General features: G+C 30.1%; 1 protein-coding gene across 1 annotated transcript; it reads left to right on the top strand.

Moving 5' to 3' along the window:
- Nucleotides 1-14,892: 14,892 nt before the first annotated feature.
- Nucleotides 14,893-15,261, top strand: LOC139841614 (uncharacterized). The gene has a single exon (XM_071831826.1). It carries the CDS (start codon nucleotides 14,893-14,895, stop codon nucleotides 15,259-15,261), a length of 369 nt encoding a protein of 122 aa, XP_071687927.1.
- The last annotated feature ends 5,905 nt before the right edge of the window (nucleotides 15,262-21,166 follow it).

The raw sequence follows: 21,166 nt of genomic DNA, 5'->3' as shown, positions 1-21,166 counted from the left end.
ATTGAGTTCATTAATAATAGCAACCTATTTGATATTCCAATGGGTGGTCGGCTTTATACTCGGGTACGTGATGATAGCGCAAAATATAGTAAATTGGATCGTTTTCTAGTTTCTGAGGTTTCGTGAGTATATAGGGGCAGGTTTCAACAATGGTTATGAATAGAACTAAATTGGACCATTATCCCATAATTTTAAAGGAAGAAGAAAAAAAATTTGGTCTAAACCTTTTAAATTTTTTGATGTTTGGCTAGAGGAGGATGATATTGAATGTGTGGTTGCGGATGCTTGGAAGTCTGTTAATAACAATGGGTCTTGTTTGGATCACATATTCATGAATAAATTAAAAGAAGTCAAGTCGATACTTCGGGTGTGGAGTAACAAAAGATTTGGGAAGATTGATAGTGAAATTGATTTACAAAAAAATAAAGCAATGGCATTAGAAATTAAAGCTGAAACAAACCTTCTTGTGATAACCCGGAAATTTTTGACCAAATTTAAACTTAATCTTTGTATGATTAACGTTTCCGACACGATAAGCAAAGTCTGTAAAACTGAATCTCAAAATTTTTTTGAACTATTCAATTACCCATCAACTGTTCTCAACGATTCGCGAACAATTATATGTAAAAAGATACATATATACACTATAACTTAAAATTGTAACAATGTATTAATTGTATGATACTGTGCATAAAACTTATTGGTTTAAATATCTATTTGAACATATATGATAAGTTGGAATTGTAATTGTATGAATAACTTGCGATGTGTACTTAAAATGTGTTTATGAATATTAACTTGGTTATTAAACGTTTTGATTTAAAACAATATTATTAAATTTACTTTGATAGATAACGAGACGATGTTTTATAGAAGTAAATGACCAAAACACTCGAATGTATAAGTTATATTTCGAGTGATATAATTTATGGATAGTTAAGTCTATATTTTGACAAATGTACGAGTCACGAAAGGTAAAGTGCCAGTTTTCTCAGTGTACGTAAGGACGTTCGAAAAACCGGAACCGGGACATAAGTCGTGTGACAACGTACGACTTATCGGAACAAAAATTACAAATCAACTATGCACGTGAATTTAATATAATATATAATTAATTATATAAATTATATATATTATATTTATATTTATTTAATATGTTGACAAACTAGAAGTTAAAACAGATGTGAGCTGGATTTACGGGCCATGCGATCGCATGGCATTTACCCACAAAACCCATGCGATCGCATGGGGTCAGATTTCAGGAAAAGTCTATAAATTCGATCGAGTTCTGGCATAATGCACACACACATATCCATCTATATTACTCTGTATTATATTTATAATTTATATTATTATTATTATTATTAATATTAAGATTATTAATATTAATCTTATTATTATTATTATTATTATTATTATTATTATTATTATTATTATTATTATTATTATTATTATTATTATTATTATTATTATTAATATTAATACATAAAATACTACGACGAGGTTATGAGCGTGTCACTTTCAAAACGAGTTTACGAGCAAGCTAAAGCTAAGGAAATTGTGGGTTATTACCAAGGAGGTTATGGGTAATGTTCGGGGGTATATTTATGAATCAAACCTATCATCTCTGTTACGTCTACATACTTTTCTACAATATTGAATCTCAATATTAATACGCAAGCATTTATATTTTATATTTTATAAATTAATAGTCTATACATACTAGTGCTCGAGTGTATATATTTATACATGCTTGTATACTAAATTTTGTCATTAAACAGTTTATAATGAATCACGAATTAAATACATATATTACTGGTAAAAGGTATATGATATACATGTTTTCGGAAAGCTGGCGAAAAATCAATAACTTTTCATTTAGATATCGGATAGTTTTGAAGAACGAATCAAAAGATATGGTCAACTGAATTATAATTGACGTTAATTGAAATTTCTTTTGAATCTGCAATTAGGATTTAAACAACTTGTTTACGAGATCGATAAAATAGATTTTTGAATATTACCAGCTGAGAAAATGAATCCTTATATAAAACACATCTCGTTTGGTTAAACAACTGTCAAAATTGACTTTTTGAAACGACTTTGGATAACTTTTGTGTGTCGATCTCGAGCATTAGGATTGTGATACACTATGACCTGACCTAGCTTGATAGACATTTATTGACCAACATATGTTCTCTAGGTTGAGATCTACGATTATTTGATATACCGAGTTTCGGTCAAATTACGATGAACAACTTTATATGCTGCTAAGGTGAGTTTCATATGCTCCCTTTTTAATTGCTTTTGCAATCTATATTTTTGGGCTGAGAATACATGCACTTTATTTTAAACGCAATGGATACAAGTACATACTTAATTCTACACTGAGTTTGAACCGAAAATCCCTTAGCTTTGGTAACTAGTAACTTCCAGTTATAAGAACTGGTAGGCGCGAGTAGTTGTATATGGATCCATAGGGCTTGACATCCCCGTCTGTTCCAGGTATAGAAACCCTAGCCTGAATTATAAAACAGACGTATGCTATTTGAGTTTAGTACACATTGGTTTGCGTGTATTGTACATGTTGGTTGCATGTATGTTAAAACAGGGGTACTTATTAAAACATTAAAGCTTAGTTACCAGGGTGCTCAATCTTGTAGAATATTTTGATAAACGTTTCTGGATGAAACAACTGAAATCTTGTGATCCACCTTTATATACAGATTATACGATACATTAAAACTATGAACTCACCAACCTTTGTGTTAACACTTGTTAGCATGTTTATTCTCAGGTTTCCTAGAAGTCTTCCGCTGTTTGCTTATATATGGTACAAGCTATGTACATGGAGTCATACATGCTTTATTCAAGAAAACTTTGCATTCACAAAATCATCACCGTGTATCTTATTTTGACTTCATTGTCAACGGATGTATTATGGTAAACTATTAATTATGGTGATTGTCTATATGTAGAAATCATCAAACGTTGAAAACCTTAGAAATTGATATTCATTTATTGTGTACCTTTTGAAAAGAATGCAATGTTTACAAAACGTATCATATAGAGGTCAAATACCTCGCAATGAAATCAATGAATTACGTGTTCGTCCAGATGGATTTGGACGGGTCGTCACAGTTGGTATCAGAGCGTTGGTCCTAGTGAACCAGGTCTTGCATAAGTGTGTCTAACTGATAGTTGTTTGGATGCATTAGTAAGTCTGGACTTCGACTGTGTCTACACGTCAAAAGTTTTGCTTATCATTTCTTGTCAGAAATTACATGTTATCATTCTTAAGTCTAGACACGTTTTTCTGCATTTATTGCATAAATGGTGTATAGACAAAAATTCATATCTTAGCGTATCTGTTATTGTAAACTTTTCCTGACATCTTTCGAAAATTTCTCCGTGATTTATGGAATTTAGTATTATATATACATATGTAAAATATGTATTGAAGAATACCAAACTAAATTCTATAATCTAAATCATATCAAAAATCATCTCCCTAATTATACAAGATGGATCCCGCATCTAGTTCAAATTCCTTAAACTCCGACAGCTATTCCGATATGGATATTCACCTGAATTCCGTAGACAGTGTAACCGGAATGGATCAACTAATCAGCCATCACCTATTCTGGATGAATTGGGGATGGGTTCGTAGCCTACTTAATTATTGGAGACAAGAAGAAGGAGATCCCTTCCATCCACCACATTGCCCTCTTGGCGATGAACCTGAAGCGCTTACCGGTGAACCTTTTCGAGACACCATTTTCTCTCTCATTTCCAGAGTATCTCGTCACGATAATATACTATCTCAAATTCTGGATCTTATTCATCCGCTCGTCCGAACCGCCAATCATCCTGGTGTAGTAGAAGAAGTCAACGAGCTTCGCGCTCGGGTAGTGGCTTTGGAGGATATGGTGCAAAGGTTACAAGCACCAGCAGCATCACCGGCATCAACAGTACCATTACCACCACCAACAACATCCGCATCGCAAACCTCAACTTCACAATCTATTCCACAAGCATCAACGTCATACGCACTGTAGTTACCAAGAAATACCATCAACAATAACCGATGAAGTATTAACTCATTTCCCCTGAAGAAATTTTATGTATATTTAATATATATGGATTTTGAAATCAAAATAAATCTTTTCGTACTAAGCTATTACGTGTGAATCTTAACTGGTATGTACTACTCAGTTAATTCATATTACTAATATGCTATGATGTACATTCTTCGTTAGCGACTTAATCATCGTTAACTACAATCTCTGTTTCAATTCAATGAATTCCATTTCATAATAAACTTAGTATATTATTCAATTATATGGTTGATTTTATACTTTCATCTTTGATGTATTCGAAACTTTCTAGAAAACATTAGGGGTGTTCAAAATATCCGAATCCGAAATCCGAATCCGAATTATCCGAAATCCGAATCCGAAAATATCCGAAAAATCGGATATCCGAAAATTCGGATATCCGAAAATCGGATATCTGATTTTTCGAATTCGGATATCGGATGGAGTTTTTAAAATTTTCGGATATTCGGATATTCGGATATCCGAAAATTTCTAAAAAATCCGAAAAAATCCGAAATATCCGAAAAATATCCGAAAATATCCGAAATATCCGAAAATTATCCGAATATCTGGAAAATTATCCGAAAATATTTGAAGTTCTTCAAAAATATCGGATATTCGGATAATCCGATATCCGAATCCGACATTTCGGATATCCGAAAATCGGATATCCGAAATTTTGGATTCGGATTTCGGATGGGGTTTTTCACTATCCGAATTTTTGGATATCCGAAAATTCGGATATCCGAATTTCGGATATCCGAAAATGAACACCCCTAGAAAACATCATTCGTACCTTGCGAAGTTAGCAAGAGTTCCATGAGCACCAACATGATTCACTGAGGAAATATCAATAAAACTGAGTATTGATTACATTAGTGAAATACTCGGTAAAGATTATTAAATCTTTAATGTTTTAGATATTATTCATTTCTAATTCAAGTTGAAAATCAAATGAGCTTAATATGATATTAACTCATCAAATCTGTATTACATCTGAAGAAAATATACATACATATATTTTCATAAAGACGGTAATAAAAATTCTTTTGTACAAAATATTAATTGTGAAATCTTTAACGGGTAGGTAATACTCGGGAAATATAAAAGTTCACAATTAATATATTATACTGTACATTCTTCAACTTTAATTCAAAAATTATTAATTGCTCACAACGATACACAATCGTTTTCATACAAATTCAATTACATATTCTGATATTGACGGATCAGAATCCAAGTCATAACTTTAAACACGTGACATCATTCTTAGATTCCTACATCTTTCAAATCTATACTTTGACTTCAAAACTGTACTAGAACATCATATGTATATATATAACATTCATCTCTTAGAATTATGAGCTTTCATTCTGAAAATCTGAAAAGCAACCAGTCTGCGAATCAATACTCTGAATCTTGAAAAATGCTGATGAAGCAGCAAAAACTGTAAACGACCGTAACAGTCAAAAGTTTGATGATAAAGAGTAGTGTGTTGGAAAAGCACAAAAAAAGAGAAAGTTTGGTACTGAAAAATGGATTGAGCAAAGTATGAAGGAGGCTGTAGACAAATCACAAAGAATAAACCTGCCTTCAAAGAATCCAAATGATTCAGTATCTGCTGAAGCCATTAACGAATACCTTGCTTCCAAATCTAAACCCTTGCGGACAATATTCTTCATCATCATCTGATATTAGAAATTCTAAGATATCATCGTATCTTTCATTATAAATATCCTCCATATTTCTGGAGATAATTCCATAATCATTCTTATCGGAAATCAATTTTCTCCTTGCGATATCTGTGTAACATCATAAAAAGAAACTATTTTAGTGTCTAAATTCTGAAACCTTCGAGTTTAAAATATGAATATTTTTGAAGTGGTGTTGGGAGCTGAAGCATGAGTTAGTATAATATAATGACACTTGATCAACGTGATTATATTACAGTAAGTCATGCTGAGTTTCTAATGGAACATGATGATTCACAGACTATAAAATCATCATTTGTCATGTTACACGACTCTTACATTTTACCTAATCTCCAAACAAATCAAGAACATATATTCTTGATAGTTCTATCTTTTCCCGTAACTTCTGGTAATTTAACCAATCAAGATCGTGTTATTACAATTTCTTAAAACATTAGTTATGATCATTCGAAACTTCATACCTACAAATTCTGGACCATTACAAGCAATGCTTAGTCACAAGAAGAAGAAACGAAGGGACAAAACTCCGAAATAGAAATGGGGGTATAAATCGCAGCAAATAAAAGAAAGCATTAACTGGGGATGACAATAATTATAGAAGATAGAAGTAGGAACTTTGAAATATAAGGGAGAATATAAAGCCCAATAACAACACATAAATTACAAACCGTGTATATCAATGTTTATCGCAACATAAAGACACGGGAGAATTAAAAGCACTATAACCCCAAGGGCAAAGTAGAAGTAAGCAGATTCCTCTGATGGTAGATGAAAAAGAAGAATGACAGATATGAAAGTTAGGAGTATATCAAGAATCAGAACTGGATGAAGCATTTTTACAATCTTTTGAAAATAGGAAATGAGGAAGAAGATGTAAGAGTGATGAAAATAATGAAACGGAAGAGGTCAATTTATAGCGAAATTTCAGACATAGCAATCGAGGCAGATTACGCATTTAATCAAAGGAAATCATAATTTTCTTAATTCCCGAAGAATAAAATCCTATTTAAATTATGAAGATCTTCTATTCCTTAAATTCCGGAAATCAATCGTTACTACGTCAAAAGTTAAGACGAATCTTTATTCTTCATTTCATTCTATTACGGTAACTTCTCTCATACGCTTCGAATAATCGGATTGTTTTATCCATATTATCCAACGGTGATAAAACTCTATTTATCAACTCATATACGTCATGAAAACATTTTTATTGTTAGTCATGGCGACCTCACTCAAATTTCGGGACGAAATTTCTTTAACGGGTAGGTACTGTGATGACCCGAAAATTTTTGACCAAATTTAAACTTAATCTTTGTATGATTAACGTTTCCGACACGATAAGCAAAGTCTGTAAAACTGAATCTCAAAATTTTTTTGAACTATTCAATTACCCATCAACTGTTCTCAATGATTCGTGAACAATTATATGTAAAAAGATACATATATACACTATAACTTGAAAGTGTAACAATGTATTAATTGTATGATACTGTGCATAAAACTTATTGGTTTAAATATCTATTTGAACATATATGATAAGTTGGAATTGTAATTGTATGAATAACTTGCGATGTGTACTTAAAACGTGTTTATGAATATTAACTTGGTTATTAAACGTTTTGATTTAAAACAATATTATTAAATTTACTTTGATAGATAACGAGACGATGATTTATAGAAGTAAATGACCAAAACACTCGAATGTATAAGTTATATTTCGAGTGTTATAATTTATGGATAGTTAAGTCTATATTTTGACAAATGTACGAGTCACGAAAGGTAAAGTGCCAGTTTTCTCAGTGTACGTAAGGACGTTCGAAAAACCGAAACCGGGACATAAGTCGTGTGACAACGTGCGACTTATCGGAACAAAAATTACAAATCAACTATGCACGTGAATTTAATATAATATATAATTAATTATATAAATTATATATATTATATTTATATTTATTTAATATGTCGACAAACTAGAAGTTAAAACAGATGTGAGCTGGATTTACGGGCCACGCGATCGCATGGCATTTACCCACAAAACCCATGCGATCGAATGGGGTCAGATTTCAGAAAAAGTCTATAAATTCGATCGAGTTCTGGCATAATGCACACACACATATCCATCTATATTACTCTGTATTATATTTATAATTTATATTATTATTATTATTATTAATATTAAGATTATTATTATTATTATTATTATTATTATTATTATTATTATTATTATTATTATTATTATTATTATTATTATTATTATTATTATTATTATTATTATTACATAAAATACTACGACGAGGTTATGAGCGTGTCACTTTCAAAACGAGTTTACGAGCAAGCTAAAGCTAAGGAAATTGTGGGTTATTGCCAAGGAGGTTATGGGTAATGTTCGGGGGGTATATTTATGAATCAAACCTAGTGTTTATCATCTCCGTTACGTCTACATACTTTTCTACAATATTGAATCTCAATATTAATACGTAAGCATTTATATTTTATATTTTATAAATTAATAGTGTATACATACTAGTGCTCGAGTGTATATATTTATACATGCTTGTATACTAAATTTCGTCATTAAACAGTTTATAATGAATCAAAAATTAAATACATATATTACTGGTAAAATGTATATGATATACATGTTTTCGGAAAGCTGGCGAAAAATCAATAACTTTTCATTTAGATATCGGATAGTTTCGAAGAACGAATCAAAAGATATGGTCAACTGAATTATAATTGACGTTAATTGAAATTGCTTTTGAATCTGCAATTAGGATTTAAACAACTTGTTTACGAGATTGATAAAATGGATTTTTGAATATTACCAGCTGAGTAAATGAATCCTTATATAAAAGACGTCTCGTTTGGTTAAACAACTGTCAAAATTGACTTTTTGAAACGACTTTGGATAACTTTTGTGTGTCGATCTCGAGCATTAGGATTGTGATACACTATGACCTGACCTAGCTTGATAGACATTTATTGACCAACATATGTTCTCTAGGTTGAGATCTACGATTATTTGATATACCGAGTTTCGGTCAAATTATGATGAACAACTTTATATGCTGCTAAGGTGAGTTTCATATGCTCCCTTTTTAATTGCTTTTGCAATCTATATTTTTGGGCTGAGAATACATGCACTTTATTTTAAACGCAATGGATACAAGTACATACTTAATTCTACACTGAGTTTGAACCGAAAATCCCTTAGCTTTGGTAACTAGTAACTGCCAGTTATAAGAACTGGTGGGCGCGAGTAGTTGTATATGGATCCATAGGGCTTGACATCCCCGTCTGTTCCAGGTATAGAAACCCTAGCCTGAACTATAAAACAGACGTATGCTATTTGAGTTTAGTACACGTTGGTTTGCGTGTATTGTACATGTTGGTTGCATGTATGTTAAAACAGGGGTACTTATTAAAACGTTAAAGCTTAGTTACCAGGGTGCTCAATCTTGTAGAATATTTTGATAAACGTTTCTGGATGAAACAACTGAAATCTTGTGATCCACCTTTATATATAGATTATACGATACATTAAAACTATGAACTCACCAACCTTTGTGTTGACACTTGTTAGCATGTTTATTCTCAGGTTTCCTAGAAGTCTTCCGCTGTTTGCTTATATATGGTACAAGCTATATGCATGGAGTCATACATGCTTTATTCAAGAAAACTTTACATTCACAAAATCATCACCGTGTATCTTATTTTGACTTCATTGTCAACGAATGTTTTATGGTAAACTATTAATTATGGTGATTGTCTATATGTAGAAATCATCAAACGTTGAAAACCTTAGAAATTGATATTCATTTATTGTGTACCTTTTGAAAAGAATGCAATGTTTACAAAACGTATCATATAGAGGTCAAATACCTCGCAATGAAATCAATGAATGACATGTTCGTCCAGATAGATTTGGACGGGTCGTCACACTTCTTGACAATGCAGAATTGGAAGAATGGAAGAAGGTGAGACATGTGACGACCCGGAAATTTCCGACCAAATTTAAACTTGATGTTAATATGTTTCCGACACGATAAGCAAAGTCTGTAATGTTGAAATCTCAAAAACTTTGAAAACTATGTTCATGTGTTCAATTAACCTTTGACCATTCCCGACGATTCACGAACAATTATTTATAAATAATTAAATATAGATATATATGTATAAATAAAAACATATAAATATATATATATATATATATATATAATATTCTGAAATAATAAAAATACAATTTAATCAATTGGAATTAATAATGTAAACTAATGAATGGAATAATTGGTTGTTATATATATATATATATATATATATATATATATATATATATATATATATATATATATATATATATATATATATATATATATAATTATTAGATTACTGTAATAGAGATGAATAGTGTATACATATTAAATATCCAATGTATGTGATATATATATAAATAAATATAAATATGTATATATATATACTACACAATTATTAAATATTACATAATTAATAAATTGTCATATTAATATATGTAGTTACAAGATAAAATATAGTATTATATTAATATTATTACTTTCATCATCATTATTAACACTAAAATTAATATTAATATCAATATTAGTAATATTGTTATAATATATAGAAATAAAGTTTAATACATGTGATTGTTATATTATGGTTATTAGTATTATTTTTATAAGTATTATTACCATTGTCATTAAAGATCATTATTTTCTTTATATATATTTATCATTATTATTATTTTAAAAATAATACCATTTATTATTATTACCATTAAAAATATTATTATTATCACTTTTATAGTTATCATTATCATTAATAATAACATTATTACTATTATACTATTATAAATTCTTATTAAAATAATATTGAGAGCATTATTATTAATTAATAAGATTAAATATAAAATGTAATTATAGATATATATATATATACATACAGATATATATAAAAGCAGTTAAAAATATATATAAATATATATATATATATATATATATATATATATATATATATACACACAGATACAAATACAGATATACTTATATAAATACATATACTATTATACAAATACAGTATCCTTATCCAGATACGTATACATAGAAAAATATAGAACTGAGTATTCTGTTTCCTTTCACCATCAAGCTTTATTGATTTATAATTCTGTCTAGTCGATTTTATATCAGATTCGTTCAATTATATAAGTTGTTAACAATCCATATCATACTTTATGTATTTTATTTTATTTTCTGTACGATTTATGGTCAGTGTCGATTTCCCTTTGCTACAAAACAACTGCAAACGAATCTAATACTGTGTTAATATCTAATTACGTTTTATATAACCTACTTCTAATGCAATACAAAGGATAACCAAAAAATTTAAGAACACAGAACGAAAACTCTGTTCTTGTAACTTTTTGTCAAAATCTCGATTACGAATTGAATTTAAAAATCTAACAATGCAGACTTGTTAGGAATCCCTTAATCAAATTATCTGTAAGATTTCAAGTTCCAATTTTCAATATCGGAGTCGAATTTACGAGTCAAAGTATATTTATAAAAAGTCAAACCTTTTGATCTTCGCGAAAATTTGTTTTTATGTTGATGTTTCAGATCAAATTAAAGATACATAAAGTTTCTAGGGAGTGTTTCCAACTTAATTCGTGTAGAAATTTAAATCCAAAACGGTCTAAAAAATCGATTTTGATGTTTGAGTTGTATGGTGTTCATCGAAGCTGATGTTGCTGCTTTAATTGATTTTCTGTTAAATTCAAAACCACCCCAAACCACTTCTATTTTGTTCATAAATCCTAAGTCAAGTTTATTATTTATTGTTAAAACAGTGAGGAATGTTTTTCTGTTGAGTGATGAAGAAGAAGGAGAAACACATAAATAAACAATGGTTAAATAAAAATCGAATACGAGTTATAACAGATAAATTGAGATAGAGGGATGGTTAAGAGGTGATTCGGGTGAGCTAGAGGTCTCGGGTTCGAGCCCCGTCTTGGGCAATTCTTTTTAGCACGATTTCAAAGGGTATACACTTTATTTTTATTTCAATTATTATTATTATTATTATTATTATTATTATTATTATTATTATTATTATTATTATTATTATTATTATTATTATTATTATTATTATTATTATTATTATTAATTATTATTATTGTTATTATTATTATTATTATTGTTAATATAAATCATTTTGTTATAATATTATGTTGCTTGTAATATTAAGAAATAGAATTATTATTATTATTATCAATACGATTAATATTACTATTATTATTATTAGTAATATCATTATTATTAGTATTGTTATTAACACAAGTAGTAAATATTATTAATATTAGGATTATAACTACAAAAATGAATATTATTATTAATAATGATAAGTTAAGTTAAGTAATATTTTAACTATCATACTACAATTTATTATTATTATTAATATCATTAAATATTAATATTATCATTATTACTACTAATATTAAAATAAGTATTGATATGATTATGATTATTATTATTACTATTATTATGAAAATAATACAAGTTATTGTTATAAATATTAGAATTGGCATCATTTTGTAAATACTAAAACTATTATTATTAACATAAGCATAATTATTAATATGAGTATTATTATTATGTAAATACTAAAATCATTATCATGACTATCATTAACAGCAAAATCAATATCGTTACAAGTATTATTATATATATCACTATTATTATTACTACGATTCTTATTATAATTATTAGTATAAGTAATGTTATTATAAATATTATCATTATAATCAAATATAACTTTTAATTACTATATTATTAAGTCTATAAAAATATACTTATAAGTAATATTTTATATAAGTATGAATATATCATAGTAGCAAATTTTATATAAATAATCATATAAAACAAATTAGATATTTTTAACATATATATATAGGTATATATAACTATATAAATAATAATTATTTTAAAATATATATACAAATTAATTACATAATATATAAAGTTATAATTGTTAGATTACGAGTATATGTTTTAATATATATATGAATGATATAAGTTCGTGAATCCGAGGCCAACCTTGCATTGTTCAATGTCGTCATATGTATTTTTACTACAAAATACAGTATTGTGAGTTCATTTAATTCCCTTTTACTCTTTATATTTTGGGACTGAGAATACATGCGCTGCTTTTATAACCGCTTTATGAAATGCTTTTGAAATATATTTTGAACTGTGAATACATGAAATGCTTTTATAAATGTTTGACGAAATAGACACAAGCAAAACATTCCTCAAATGAATTATGTGGACATGATAATTGCCACCATTGAATTATGTGGACGTGATAATTACCACCAATTGATATGAATATTTTTCCCTGATTATTATTGCTTGGTAACCTAAGAATTAGAATCGGGTATGGCCCTAATTCACGCGAATCCTAAAGGTAGCTACCGGGTTTAACACCCCCACCCAGAATGTTCACTAGACGGAAGAGCTAGTGGGCGTGGTGTTTAGTACTTCAAAGTTTATATATTATACAGACGAGATGTTCTATTTTTGGGGATATTATTGATGCGCATTATATGTTAAGGTCGGTTACCATGTTGAGCAATGAAATCATTATGAATGTTATGTATCGAGAGAATGATTTTTATACACAGGTTATGTGTATTAGTTTTGTGCACGAGATATGTGTACGATTATTTAAAAATCGCGAGGCAACCTACGGGGGAGAAAAGGATACGAACCTACTCTGCTAAGCATTATGAAAAATGGTTTCGTACACGAGATAGGTGTAATGTATTTGAATCTTGTGGTCTATCAAAATGATGAATTTTTTTTTGTTTTTATGATAAACCTATGAACTCATCAACCTTTTGGTTGACACTTGAAAGCATGTTTTTTCTCAGGTATGAAAGAAATCTTCCGCTGTGCATTTGCTCATTTTAGAGATATTACTTGGAGTCATTCATGATATATTTCAAAAGCCGTTGCATTCGAGTCGTTGAGTTCATCAAGATTATTATTAAGTCAAATATAGTTGGATACATTATGAAATGGTATGCATGCTGTCAACTTTCGATGAAATGAAAGTTTGTCTTTTAAAAATGAATACAATCTTTGTAAAATGTATCATATAGAGGTCAAGTACCTCGCGATGAAATCAACTATTGTGAATCGTTTATAATGTATATGAACGGGTCCTTTCAAGACAATTCGTGGTTTGAAAAGGAAAGATTTAAAGCAAGTATGATAAAACAGAAAGCTCGATCTCGGTGGCTACTCGAAGGTGACGAAACACGAAATTCTTTCACTCACTTATTTGTAACAAATTTAATAGGTGCAATATTAGGGGTCTTAACTTAAACGATTGTTTGATCATGCAAGACCTATATTAGAAGATCTCAGATACCCGTCCATTTCAGTTGAAGATGCAGAAGCCCTCGAATGTCCTTTTTCCGAGTCTGAAATTCTGGAAGCAGTAAACGATTGCTGAAGTTCTAAGGCACCCGGTCTCGATGGTTTTAATTTTCTCTTCTATAAAAAATTCTGGAATTTGATTAAAACAGATTTACTTGCGGCTTTAGCTTGCTTTTGGGAGCGAGGTGATATTTCAAAGAGTTGTAACGCCTCCTTTATCACTTTAGTTCCAAAGAAAACCGACCCGTTGGGACTTGGTGATTATCGCCCAATTAGCCTAATTGGGGGGTTACTATAAAATCATTGCAAAATTCTTATCTAACCGCATCCGTAAGGTGGTACCTTCATTAGTGGTCCCGGAGCAAAACGCCTTTTTAAAAGGCCGTTACATTTTAGATGGGGCACTTAATGCAAACGAGACAATTGACCTAGGTCAACGCGTAAAGGCATTATCTTTAAGGTTGATTTTGAAAAGGCTTTTGATAGACTTAATTGGTGCTTTTTATTCGAGGTTATGATATGTATGGGGTTCGGAGAAAAATGGGTAAAATGGATTTCGTCTTGTTAAAATTCGGCCCATTATCGCCTTTTTTGTTTATTATCGCGACGGATGGGTTAAATATCTTTACAATGGCGACAATTGAAAAAAGTCTACTTAAAGGAATTGAAGTTGGTAAAGATAATGTGTTGGTCTCGCACCTCCAATACGCGGACGACACGATCTTTTTCGGGGAATGGAGTAGATCGAATGCTTTAAACTTAAGGAATCTTTTAAAATGCTTTGAACTTTCTTCGGGTTTGAAGGTTAATTTTAATAAAAGTAGTCTTTATGGGATCGGGGTTGAGATGTCGGAAGTAAACTTAATAGCTCGTTATTTGGGTTGTCAAGTTGGTAACCTTCCTTTCATTTATTTAGGGATACCGATAGGGACAAAATTGTCAAAGCTGAAGGATTGGAACTCGGTAATTGAGAAATTTAAGTCTAGGCTTTCGGGTTGAAAAATGCGTTCGTTGTCTTTTGGTGGAAGATTGGTGCTTATTAAATCGGTCATTAATAGTCTTCCGTTGTACTACTTTTCGTTATTTCGTGCTCCTTCGAGTGTACTAAAAATTCTTGAGAGTGTGAGAAGATCTTTCTTTGGGACGGTTCGGGTTTGGAGTCCTAACTTGCTTGGTTAAAATGGGATATTTCTCAAAATAATTACGGGCCGGGGGGGGGGGGGGGGTTAAATATTGGGTCCCTAATTTGCAAAAATCTTGCGTTATTAGAAAAATGGTGGTGGAGGTTTAAAACCGAAACTAATTCATTATGGGTAAATGTCAATAAAAGTATCTGTGGTGCTTGTGGTGGGTTGATGGTAGAGAGTGAAAATCTTCACTCCTTAACGACAATCGTTTGGAGTAACATTATAATTGTAGGATCATCTATTGTAGAGTTACATGTTCCTTTTCAAGTACTCTTTTACAAAGACAATCGGTGATGGGAGACGACACTATTTTTTGGACAGAACATTGGGTTGGGGGGACAAATTGTGTAATCTTTTCCCATGTCTGTATCGGCTAGAAACTGTAAAATAGGTCAAGGTTAAGGAGCGAATTCGTGTCATTGATGGAGAGCTGGTACGCAATTGGATGTGGTGTTGGGAACCTACTTGAAGTACCGCTAGTGAATTGCATAATATGATCGAGCTACTGTCACAGGTTAAATTTAATTGCAGGTCAAATGATACGTGGAAATGGAATATGGATTCATCGGGCTTATTTCTGTAAAAAAAACTGACGACAAAACTGGAAGAAAAGGCACTCGAGCAGTTCGATACAGGGCACACAACTTTGAGGAAAAACTCGTCCCGAAAAAGGTTGAAATTTTCATTTGGAGGTTACAAAAATAGAGATTGCCGGTTCTACTCGAGCTTGACAAAAGAGGCATTGATCTTCATAGTGTGAGATGTCCCATTTGTGATGACGAGTTAGAGTCGGTAGATCACTCACTTCTACTTTGCAATCAGGTTAGAGAAATTCGGGACCGAGTCTTCAAATGGTGGGGTATAAGTAACGTCACTACCACTAGTTTGTTAGATTTGGTGAATGACATCGGGTTTCAATCATTATCACCTCGAGGAAAATTGGTTTGGCAAGGTGCATTATGGATTACTTTATATCTTGTTTGGAGCTTCCGGAATAAAGTCGTGTTTCAAGGAAAAAATGGAACGCATCATTGGCTTTAAATGAGATACAATCTAAGACGTTTGAATGGATCACATCTAGGGCTAAAGATTTCAAGATCGAATGGCTCACATGGTTTGATAGTCCAAGTTGTTTCCTTTCAACCTTGTGAGATAGTGTTGTAGTCTAATTTGTAATTGTCCTCATGTATATTTTTTTCTCTCGGGCTTGTGTAAGGTTAAGGTTGCTCACTTTGCAACCTTTTTTTTTTTTTTTTTTTTTTTTGAGGTGAACATTGTTTGTGGTTCACCCTTCGAGTTTCATTGTCTGATTAATACTATTGCTTTAAAAAAAATATATGTAAACCACCAAAACTACCAACAACAAAAAAAAAAAAAAAAAAAAAAAAAAAAACTCTTGGGTCCGAGCAAATTGGGAAAAGCACACGGATTATCCACGTACTAGCTCAATAGCCCGTGCGTTGCACGATTGATTTAAATATGCTATCAAAAACTTACAATATATTATAACACATTTTTCATAAACATCTTTAGTGATAAAATAATATCAACGTTATTTATGTAAACGTTTTCCTATGAAATTACATTGACAACAAATAATTTATGTAAACGTTGTCAGTATGTAAACGTCTAAATCAATGCCCGTTTTTCAAGTTCAGATTTAACCGGAATCCTTTTACTCTTCGTTCTCCAAACAAAAATGCTTATCTTTTGAGGTATCAAATTGAGTTACTCGCAAGAGATAATTCATCAATTTTGAAAGCAATAATTTTTTAGCTACAAGTACCGCTACTATCCAGATTACAAGTCCAGGAGCTGCTGCCTTCGCTAAATTTTGCGCCACCTTAGATCAACAGAACCAATTGCTCCAGCTCACCTATCAGTTACTTTCGAATACTTTGTTTAATGGAAATTTAATTTGACAGTACTAAAAACATTTAAATCAAAATTCTTTAAACTAAGCATCACTATTTGCCACATGCATCATCCATTGTCAGTAGACATATAGAAACTAAGTTACAGTAGCAGAATAATGGTGTCAAATATGCTTAGTCAAAAAGTGGTCAAATATATCAAGTAAAAGTAGTCAAATATGCTTAGTGAAACTGGCGAAACATGGTAAGTAAAAGTGGTAATATGTCTACTCAAAGTGGTCAAATGAGTTAATAAATGACAAATTACACTGTAGCTATTTAAAGAAAAAAATTAACCTATTTTTATACACTATCCAAATACATGGCAAGTAAAAATGGTAAAATATGCCTACTCAAAGTGGTCAAGTGGGGTTAATAAATGACAAATTACACTGAGCTATTTATAAAAAAAAATTAACCTATTTCTAAACATTGTCCAAATACATGGTAACCGAATAAATTGTCAAATCTAAACGTATTTTTTTAATTTGTTTTAGTATGATTTAACCGTTTTTCGGTTTTAAAATACGACCCGTTTGTAGTTACCCATTTTAACACTTGCAGGAACACCACATTGCAATTATTTATTTTTTTGTACTCTACAAAATCATATCAGAAAAGATCATGCGTTAATAACATTCATATATAAACTAACTATACTAAAGACTACATCTTTAATTCTCTGCATTCATTCAATAAAATAAAACTAAATACAATATTTATTACTTGAAACAAAATAAAACTCCTAATAAATTGGTACTCTCCCATACTTCATGTACAAAGACCATGTACTCCTTAAATTTTGGTCAAACTCACGGTCTGAGTTGCAAAATTCGAGCGACTCTCGGTCTGAGTGAATGACGTATCAAACTCACAAATATGTTATTCTAATAGGACGAAGATTATGGTGAATTACTTGGAAAAATTAAGGCATTTTTACTCAATTCACAGCAATTTTTGATGATGAATAAAAGTTAATCGCGAAAATGAACTTATTATGTGGGGACAACACTCGTTTTTTAAATTATCAGATAAGTTGATATATTTTTTTTTTTCAATGCAACATGAATAAATAATCCACTTAAAAACTTGAATCCACAGTATCAAGATTTACAGGTTATAAGTTAGTGATAGTTTGATAAGATAACTAAAAAAACTAAGTATGAAAGCAAACAAGCATTAAAAAGTTTACCCAACAATTTCTACAGCTCATTAAGCCAAATAATATGGAAGTTAGACGATTCCCAATGGAGATCCGCCCTCCTCCGCCTTCATCCTCGCCCTGCAGAGCGCCATTGGTTTTGGTTTCATCCTTGACCCGCTTTCTTTTTGTGATTTTTAAAATTTCATTTCAAACATGCAAATTTAAAATGGAAGTGGAAGATGGTACGAGGTTGAGATGGAAATGATGGAAATCAAAATCAAGATTTCAAATTTTAAAATTAAAACGTAGGTTGGAAGCCAAATGAACAAGATGAGTTTGTAAAATGGTGGGTCCCACAATTTTTTTTTGGTCACAGATAATTTACGTGGTTCTTTTTCTATGGTGTATAATTTTTTTTATATTTTTAATTTAAATGAAACTAATTTTATGTTTAATGTTAGAATTTAATTTAATAACTATAATAAATTAATAATTATAATTGTAATATTAATAATAATACAATAAAAGTATTTTTTAATTTATTTACACTAATTGAAGTGAGTTAATGTGAATTGTGATGATACATAATAAGTATGTAATTACTGAGACTGATTTAGTCACATATTAGTTTTGATGATAAAGTGCTAATGTAACGTTAATTTGACATTTAACTTTAGTGAGAAAGTATATCACGGTTGATGATAACATCTCTCTTAATTGAGATAAAGTAATTGATATTTACCATTACAATATTGCAGATGATATTTCTATTTTATTTTGAAATTTTTGAATGTCAACTTTAAGAGGTCTCATTAAAAGATGTTTTTGTGCATAAATAATGATACACTTGGAATAGTTATTTACATGGAATGGTGATTATTATAATGTATAAATAAAACTTGCATGTAATAATTTTTTAATAATAATTCTTAGGATTGTTATTAAAAAATTATTTTATTTTTTACACATTTACATTAATTTTATGATATGTTTTAGAAATTAACCTCCCATACACACTACTAAAAGAGTGTGTATTGTTGCTATTATTGGTATCGTTATTGTTGGTATTGGTATTGGTATTGTTGTTGTTATTGTTATTGTTATTATTATTATTATTATTATTATTATTATTATTATTATATTATTATTGTTGTTGATAATATTAAAAGAAAATCCTTATGTAGGGGCTTTCATATTTTTTATATGCTTTCTATGTGTGTTGTATGTAGGTGGTAGGTATGCCTAGGTATGAGTTTGCATGTGTATGTTATGTGTGTCTGGGTATGTATGTGTATGCATGTTTATATATGTATGTATGTATGTTTATGTATATTTGTATGCTTATTGCGGTATGTATGCATGTTTATGTATGTCTATGTAAGTACGTATGTATGTGGTGTAGTGACCCGAACTTTTCCATGTTTATATATATTAAATGAAATTGTTATTTACATGATTAAGTGTTTCCAACATGTTAAGCAATCAAACTTGTTAAGACTTGATTAATTGAAATAGGTTTCATATAGACATTTGACCATCCAAGTTGACCGGTGATTCACGAACGTTAAAACTTGTAAAAACTATATGATGACATATATATGGATATATATATATAGTTAACATGATATTATGATAAGTAAACATATCATTAAGTATATTAACAATGAACTACATATGTAAAAACAAGACTACTAACTTAATGATTTTGAAACGAGACATATATGTAACGATTATCGTTGTAGCGACATTTAATGTATATATATCATATTAAGATATATTAATACATCATGATATCATGATAATGTAATAATTTAACATCTCATTTGATTTAATAAACAATGGGTTAACAACATTTAACAAGATCGTTAACTTAAAGGTTTCAAATCAACATTTACATGTAACGACTAACGATGACTTAACGACTCAGTTAAAATGTATATACATGTAGTGTTTTAATATGTATTCATACACTTTTGAAAGACTTCAAGACACTTATCAAAATACTTCTACTTAACAAAAATGTTTACAATTACATCCTCGTTCAGTTTCATCAACAATTCTACTCGTATACACCCGTATTCGTACTCGTACAATACACAGCTTTTAGATGTATGTACTATTAGTATATACACTCCAATGATCAGCTCTTAGCAGCCCATGTGAGTCACCTAACACATGTGGGAACCATCATTTGGCAACTAGCATGAAATATCTCATAAAATTATAAAAATATGAGTAATCATTCATGACTTATTTACATGTAAACAAAATTACACATCCTTTATATCTAATCCATATACCAACGACCAAAAATACCTACAAACACTTTCATTCCTCAATTTTCTTCATCTAATTGATCTCTCTCAAGTTCTATCTTCAAGTTCTAAGTGTTCTTCATAAATTCTACAAGTTCTAGTTTCATAAAATCAAGAATACTTCCAAGTTTGCTAGCTTACTTCCAATCTTGTAGAGTGATCATCCAACCTCAAGAAATCTTTCTTATTAATTACAGTAAGATATCTTTCTAATACAAGGTAATACTCATATTCAAACTTTGATTCAATTTCTATAACTATAACAATCTTATTTCGAGTGAAAATCTTACTTGAACTTGTTTTTGTGTCATGATTCTACTTCAAGAACTTTCAAGCCATCCAAGA

This window comes from Rutidosis leptorrhynchoides, chromosome 4 (assembly GCF_046630445.1).
Source record: "Rutidosis leptorrhynchoides isolate AG116_Rl617_1_P2 chromosome 4, CSIRO_AGI_Rlap_v1, whole genome shotgun sequence".
Classification (NCBI taxonomy): Eukaryota; Viridiplantae; Streptophyta; class Magnoliopsida; order Asterales; family Asteraceae; genus Rutidosis; species Rutidosis leptorrhynchoides.
Note: the sequence above shows the minus strand (reverse complement) of the source record. Positions and strands in the feature narration are given on the sequence as shown.

What these genes read in the sequence shown, in the direction of transcription:
- LOC139841614 (XM_071831826.1), top strand. Translation starts at nt 14,893, where the DNA reads ATGGCGACAATTGAAAAAAGTCTACTTAAAGGAATTGAAGTTGGTAAA.